The sequence below is a fragment of the Arachis ipaensis genome, chromosome B05, assembly GCF_000816755.2.
Source record: "Arachis ipaensis cultivar K30076 chromosome B05, Araip1.1, whole genome shotgun sequence".
Classification (NCBI taxonomy): domain Eukaryota; kingdom Viridiplantae; phylum Streptophyta; class Magnoliopsida; order Fabales; family Fabaceae; genus Arachis; species Arachis ipaensis.
The window spans coordinates 106,440,558-106,447,818 of NC_029789.2; the positions used below are offsets into that span (position 1 = coordinate 106,440,558).

The following is a 7,261-nucleotide window of genomic DNA, read 5'->3' on the forward strand; positions in this document are numbered from 1 at the left end:
AATTGATTAAATTCTTAAAAAGACGAAATAAGATCTTAACATAATTTGTTTTTGCATGTACAAATACAAAATAAAATAATTTTATCCGTATCAGTATGTGATTTTTGACAAGGAAAGTTTTTGGCAATTTTATTTCTACTCAAATAAAAAAAAATTAAAGATTGTAGTTTGTTACAACTTTTTTCATTCATCTTTTAGATAACGGTTTAAATATTTCCAAAATAAAGTTAGTTGAAATGTATAAACCCTTTGCAAGTCTTACATTTTTCTAAAAATAAAATTTGGTCAATTTTGTCTAAAAAGAGAATGTCCGTGCTACATTCTTATACTGTTATACACCACTTGTTTCTTCTATTTCCCTCGTTAATAGATTGCACACAAACGTTACCGTATTGATACGCATAAATTTTCAAGTAACAATGAAGGTGGAGTCAATCCCAAAACTGAAACCCATAACATACAACACATTGAATGAAACGATACAAGGGGGACACAAAGGGGAACAGAAGAAGAAATCATCCGTAGAAACCCCAAACAGATTCCCCAACCCTTGCCAAAAACAAAAGAAAAAGAAAAATGCCTTTTCGATTTCTCACCATCATTTAGAGTAATCCTAATTGTACTTCATCCCAAATGTGCTCATCTTTGCAGTACCATTTGAATTGCATTTCGTTGAGACTGATTCAAGCTCTGTGGAGCAAATAAGATAAATAAAGGTTAAGTTATATTCATCCATATACAAGAAAGTTCAATCAGTAGAAAATAATTTCAAATGGCAGATAACCTTGCAAATGTGATCTAAGAGCTGTCTGTCTGACTGAGAAAAGTTGACAAAGAAATCCACAAGGTAATTTGCCAGATTTATCTGTCAATAACAAGTAATATTATTGAAAATTCAATAAGTAATTTTTTGTGCATTACATTGAAATGAAACGTATGAACTCCCAGCACAGACCTGGTTAAGCGGATCGGTGATGCTTAATAGGTCATCTTCATATTGGTCCTCTTGATCCTTAACATTTTGAAGGAAGTTCAGAATATAATAGTAATAAATATATGATCAAAAAATTGACCTTGATAGTAGCATAAACCATAGCTCAACAAACCTCATTAAACACTTTTGCCATTGCTTCAAGATGTTCATCATTGTGTCTTCCGGATGCAGATATAGAGACTGATTGAAGAAACTCTCTATCCTTTTCATTGGTATCAGCTTGAACTTCTTCCCAGTCGCTATCCTGAATAAACATTTATAAAGAGAGATGAAGAAACAAGTTTCCATTGCCCTTTTTAAATATGGAGGTAGAAATCTTGCATTAGATGATTTAGAGTTAAGGGTTTAATGTAAGCAATAAGACATCAAGTACTTTATCAAGAGTAATCTCTCTATAGAAATAATGCAATAGGATTTCCCAATCGGTCCTTCAGTTTCTAAACAGTTAAAAGTAATTTGTGCATATCAACCTGACTACAAGCTACAAAAGAATTTCGTATAAATCTGCAGTGTTCCAATAATCAGTGTATAAATTGCAAACAGCAATTTGCATTAAACTGCCTCATTTTAGTGGCTTTCGGGAATTAACAGTTCTATTCCTTGTTTCTCATATGAGAAATGAAAAGTTTTAATTAGTATGCATCATAAGATACACTGACAAACTTAATACACATCCATGTGGAAATTTTACCTCTTCATCTCCGGCCAAAGTTTGTTCTTGTATTTCACTTAATGCATCTGCCAATAAACCTACTATCTGCAAATTGGTGGAAGAAAAATCAGATAGAGTCCATTACAACATTAACTTAGTTAAGAGAGCTTCAAAGCTTTTGATTGACAAAAATTGGATCATGGGTTTGTATACACTGATGTTTCATATAATTATAATGCATAAATCTTTTAATGTATTTAAATATAGGTTCAATAAATTTGATATTTGAACACTTAAATATGTAAATAAATACGTAAGTAAAACAAATTAATCATCAATACATATGATAGAGTGAAGTGTGCTTTGTCCATGAAAAACAAAGTTTTGAATATGATTTTTTACTTCAATAATATTCTCCATAGTGATTTGATATGAAATCATTGTCAGTTGATGTCTCTGGATGAAACAGCCACGAGTGTCGCAATGATAAACAACAAAAATGAGACCACTTGACAGTGTGTTACCTTTAAGGATAAATACCCCAAAGGGATGCAGGTATATAGGCACAAAAGCTTCAGGGATAGTTTTGGATTTAAGCAGAACCAGAGAGTTGGAAAATTGAGTGAATCCTCAATTTCTAACTAACTTGGGCAGAAACTGAGAACAAAGGAAATGCCATGCTAGCACATGGGTGTTCGCAGAAAGAGGGATATAAAGGATAGAGTAAAGAGGGAGGAGGAAAAATTTGGGAGTTGGCATGTGAGAGTAGGGCTGCTATAGTGTCCTGTTTCTCTTGCTCATTGCGTCTGTTGTTCTATGTTCTCTTCAATTGTGAGCTAAGACCTAGACTCATCTGTGCGAATAATACAATCATACTACTTCCTCTAGTCCCTATGTTCGGTGTTTCTTACAGTGCGACGAGTTCACATGGTTTACCCATTTGCCAGTACACAGCATGCTACAACAAGTAGCCTTTGTGATGAAATAATATCATATGCAATTTAAGGTTCTATATATAATAAAATGGAGTTACCTTTGTAGGAAGTGGCAACATTACCCATTGATCTGGAGCTGATTTAGCTTTTGATCTTGTCGTTATTCCCACATCAGACTTTGTAAAGCAAATAAGCACAACTACTCAGCAGCCACTTCGAAAAGAATGTTTAAACGAATATATTGAATCAATATAATATTGTAATACCTTAATTAGATGGCCTTGTACGTGTACTCTTGCCAATTCATTGTGCCTACTGGCTATCAACAAGGCCAGGGCAGTTGTAGTAATTTTTATTTGATAGGCCCCTTGTATCTCACCTGCCATCACATGCCATACAGTTAAATTTGTTAGATCTTGTCTATATGCATGTTAACCATTTGCTGTTAGTCATTCTAATGTTTGAGTCTCTATTAAAAACCCCCCATTGACTCTCTCGAGAAAAGATCTAAAATTTCCAACATTCAGATGTATCTGTGCCAATGCATATGGTATGTATTTTAACTTGGTATTCTATGTAATTCTATTATCCATCAACAAACAATTTTCGGGCTGCTGTAATCAGAAAAAGGGTAAGTGGAAGTCTGCACAATGACTCTGAGTGAGACAAGGTATATACTATATTTCTATTTCTACGCCTAAAACAATTCCCAGAAAATTTGCAGGACTTCCCTTCCGACTGTAAAATACTTTTGTTTCCAAAAAGTAACGACAGAAGGATTTCACAATATGAAGGGCATAAGGATGTTCACCTTGCTGCTTAGTCCATTCTGACNGAACACTCATATGAACCTGCATATTATTAAAACTGAATATTTAACTAAATACTAAAAGAGTTTAATTAGCTACCAAATATTATAGACTTACAAATTTCAAACTTAACCCACAAGTAGGTTAGGTCAAATTTGTCACAGCTTGTATTTCTTTCCATCCATATTTTAATATTTTAATGCAGCCATACACGAGAGGAATCTACTAAAGATATTATTAAAAATGATGGAATATAAGAAATCAAGGCATTCAAGTTCTTAGTGTTTCCACTTCTATATGCTACTAACCAGATATCCCTCCCAGGTAAAACACCAACAAAAGAATTAATCAAACTTAATATATAAGTTTGCATATATTACCAATCTTGCAAAAACTACTAGCAGTGAGCTTCTCAAGCTGGAAATTTGGGCAGATTGCATACGTCTAACAATAGCAGCAACCAAATCTCGTATATGTGCTGCCATATGTGACGGTAAATGCAATATAAGTTGAAGAATGTAACTTCCAACAAAAAGAGATCCCGAGCTTTCCAAATTGGGATCCAGTAGTCTGTTACAAATTTACAAGAAATAGAGTGAAAAATCTGAAACATTAAATGTAAACACACAGAAACAAACAAATAGACCATGCACAAAACAGAAAAACAAAGAAAATAACAAATTTACAACTTGTAGTTATCATGACGATTCAACATGAAAAATAAATAAATAAATCAAAAATAAAAAATAGAAAGAACGTATGCTGTCTTGCGTTTTGGTTACTACAACCATCAGCAATCACCACAAAAGTTGAAGCTTCCACTTATTTCCAGCCTCAAAATGTAACGGGGATAATTTCATAAAATAAAAATCGATAACAACATAACTGGAATAACTGAATAAATATATGTAGAGCTAGAAGTCACCAATTTGCTTTTTTTCATGTCCTGCAGCAAGGTTTGACATGAAAACTGAACAGCACAAAGAAATTTTAATTATTATAACAAGTTTCCGTCAATTAATCTGATCGTGAATTTTTCCTTGAACTCCATGAAAAATTTTGTGGGGGACTAGAAAATGTATTCTAGTCCTCAGAATGCAATGCACACTAATTGTAGATTTTTATCTACCAAGACATTTAAAATAACCATGACTACCTTGAAGCTATATCAAGTAAACTTCTCATAGTTGATCCAAAATCCAATCCCCAAACAAGAACTTGTTCTCTTCCCCCAGATATAAAAGCAGACAAACATTCCGTAGCATTCTGCACACGTCAGTAAATGCAAACATTCAATTCTGTGTTACAATTGAAAGTAATTTCAAATACAGTAATGAAATTGTTGGATATTTATGTGTATCTGAAAAAGTTGACCTGAATTTCACTGTGGTCATCACTTTGAAGGATTATTCTGATAATGGCACTAAAACAGACATCATATATTGCTTTGACAACATCATTGGGTGCATTCTGCACAAAGCTATGACAAGCTGACATTAGAAAAAGAGAAAAACAAAATACAAGCTTAAACATCTAAGTTATTTAATGAATTTAACAGAAGTAAAAGAAATTGGCTACAGTGCAAGTTGACTTGCCTTCAACAGCATTGTTAGCAGATCTAATGACCCAGCTACCAACCCATCAGCCTGCTCTTGGGGCTACCAGAAAATTTTAAGAGGTGCATCAGGGCCATCAGAAAGTTCAAAAAAGTGCATCAGAAATAACTGTCTATAGAAATCAAAAATAAATTTAAGTAGTCATACTTTATTCAAAATTGGTCCAATATACGGCAAAATTCTGGAAACCAAAGGATGTATACATCCAGGAACACCCTTGACTGCCTGGAAAAAAAAATGAAGTGTGCAGATAGAAATCTAGCAGCTAAACCATCGATGGAGCATAATGAACCAAATGATTAATAATTTCAGATCTCAGATCAAGCAAAACATTTATATTCAAATATCTTTTAATGGTCGTAAGTGGAAAAAACAAAAGTTATGTTTTAGTAACCTTCTTCCAAGTCCCAGCATAATCTAAGCACAGCCACAAGATCTTTGCATCTTTACGAGATCTAAGGAGAAAATTAAATAAATCTACTAAGCGAACCCATAGTTATTTAAAGCACCAAATGCATATACCAAAGTGATCTCACTATAGGCAATCCCAAATTCGATGAGCCAACAATCAAAATCTAAACCACAGGTAATACACATTTGACGACAGCGGTAAAAGGCCTACCATTTTTTGAAGCACATGTGATCAGAACAAAAGGGACTGAGCCAAGCATTATTGGCCTACATTTATTCCTGAATATTAGTAAGAGACGTCAGAAGTGAGTGATTTGGAAGAGGAGTCCGAGTTTTTTAGAGGGACAGGCACATAGAAACACGGTCAAAAGCTTTGAAATGTTTGGACTTTTGGAGTGAGAAAATGAGAGACAGGGACAGAGAGAGTGTGTCATAGGGACAAAAAATTATTCACCTCATTGCCCTATCAGAGCATCAAAGCTGGTTGCCAAACTGCTGCCGCGAACAACTTATCAAGTGGCTGTCTGACAAGGATAATATTGGTGCAACTCTCTCTCTCTTTCCTCTAAGAAAATGGCCATACCTCACTACTGTGCCAAGCTGACAGAGTTAGTTTCAAGACTTTACTTTCTACTTATTTACCTGAAACCATATATGGAGTACATAACACAAGATAACATTGACAAATGTTTTGTGTCTGCCTCTACTGTCTCTGCCTGTTTGTCTGTCTCCGTTCCTCTGTAAACCAAACACTAGCTATGGTAATAGAATCAAGGTGTGTGAAGTACTGGATATAAAGGGGGAAATAGGATTGAAGTAAGTCAGGCCTTGTCAGAAATCAGGATACGATCGTATCATATCAAAGAGTATCAAATATGATCTCTTAGGATTAGCATTGCATTTATCATTATTTCCTTAGTAGTATCAAGGATTTACTGTTGTTATAAATAGATGCTAGTATTCCTCTCATGTAAGACAAATCACCTAAGAGTAATATATTCTTTCTCTCACTTGCCCGAGTTGCTATTATTTGCCTTATTACTTTCGTGGTTAGTTATGGATTTTAATAGGCCTAAGCGAAACCTAGCTGCTATAGTGCTCAAGTGACTCCTTGTTTTGTTAATTTTCATAGTTCTCTCTTTCCTGAGCTGATTTTACTCTATCATTTTCCGATGTGCTTAATAGTTAATACTACATGTTTATATTATGGGCGTGTTTGGGTGCCATTCTCGAAAAAGATCTTTTTTTAAATGATATTTTTTTAAAAGATCTTTTACAAAAGTAAAAGTGATTTTATGTTTGGATATCTCATGTAAAAAGATCTTATCTATCAATTATGTTTGGGTAAAATAAGATAAAAGTATTTTTTTGTTCATTTATTATGTGAAAAACGCCTATTTTTTTTAAGAAAAAAATATCTTTTAAAAAAAGATGTAAATTGTAGCTTCTCAAAAAAGATGTTTTTTTATTTTTCTAGTACTTTTACTTTTAATATTAGAAATTTGCCAAATACACTAAAAAATAAAAAAAAAGATCTTTTTTCATTGGAAAAATATTTTTTTTATCGATTTAATGGCGCCCAAACAAGTACTATATATATGTTCTGTTTTGAGTTTTGTGAGTTCTACGAACATCATTGAAAAAGACAGAGATGAACAGAATCAAGCAAAGGAGTAGAAGACTCAATTTTATTAACATCTTGATCAAGCATAATCGTTGAAAATCAAGCATTATGCAAAATTGAATACCCAAAGACTACTAGCGTAGAAACTGTATTTGCCAACCACGTGGATGCAAACCATCATGAAGTAGATTGTAAGAGAAAATTTTACAATGTCACTTAG

General features: G+C 33.4%; 1 protein-coding gene across 1 annotated transcript in view; it reads right to left on the reverse strand.

Annotated features, from left to right (window-relative positions):
* Positions 332–7,261, reverse strand: part of LOC107643802 (importin-9) — a gene marked incomplete in the record, with an annotated part of 32,948 nt that continues 26,018 nt past the window's right edge. The window contains 14 exon segments of the mRNA XM_016347553.2: positions 332–690; positions 785–865; positions 956–1,012; positions 1,107–1,238; positions 1,686–1,751; positions 2,680–2,757; positions 2,848–2,960; positions 3,393–3,415; positions 3,417–3,432; positions 3,771–3,960; positions 4,547–4,656; positions 4,765–4,860; positions 4,986–5,048; positions 5,154–5,231. Coding sequence (XP_016203039.1) covers positions 640–690; positions 785–865; positions 956–1,012; positions 1,107–1,238; positions 1,686–1,751; positions 2,680–2,757; positions 2,848–2,960; positions 3,393–3,415; positions 3,417–3,432; positions 3,771–3,960; positions 4,547–4,656; positions 4,765–4,860; positions 4,986–5,048; positions 5,154–5,231 — 1,154 coding nt within the window.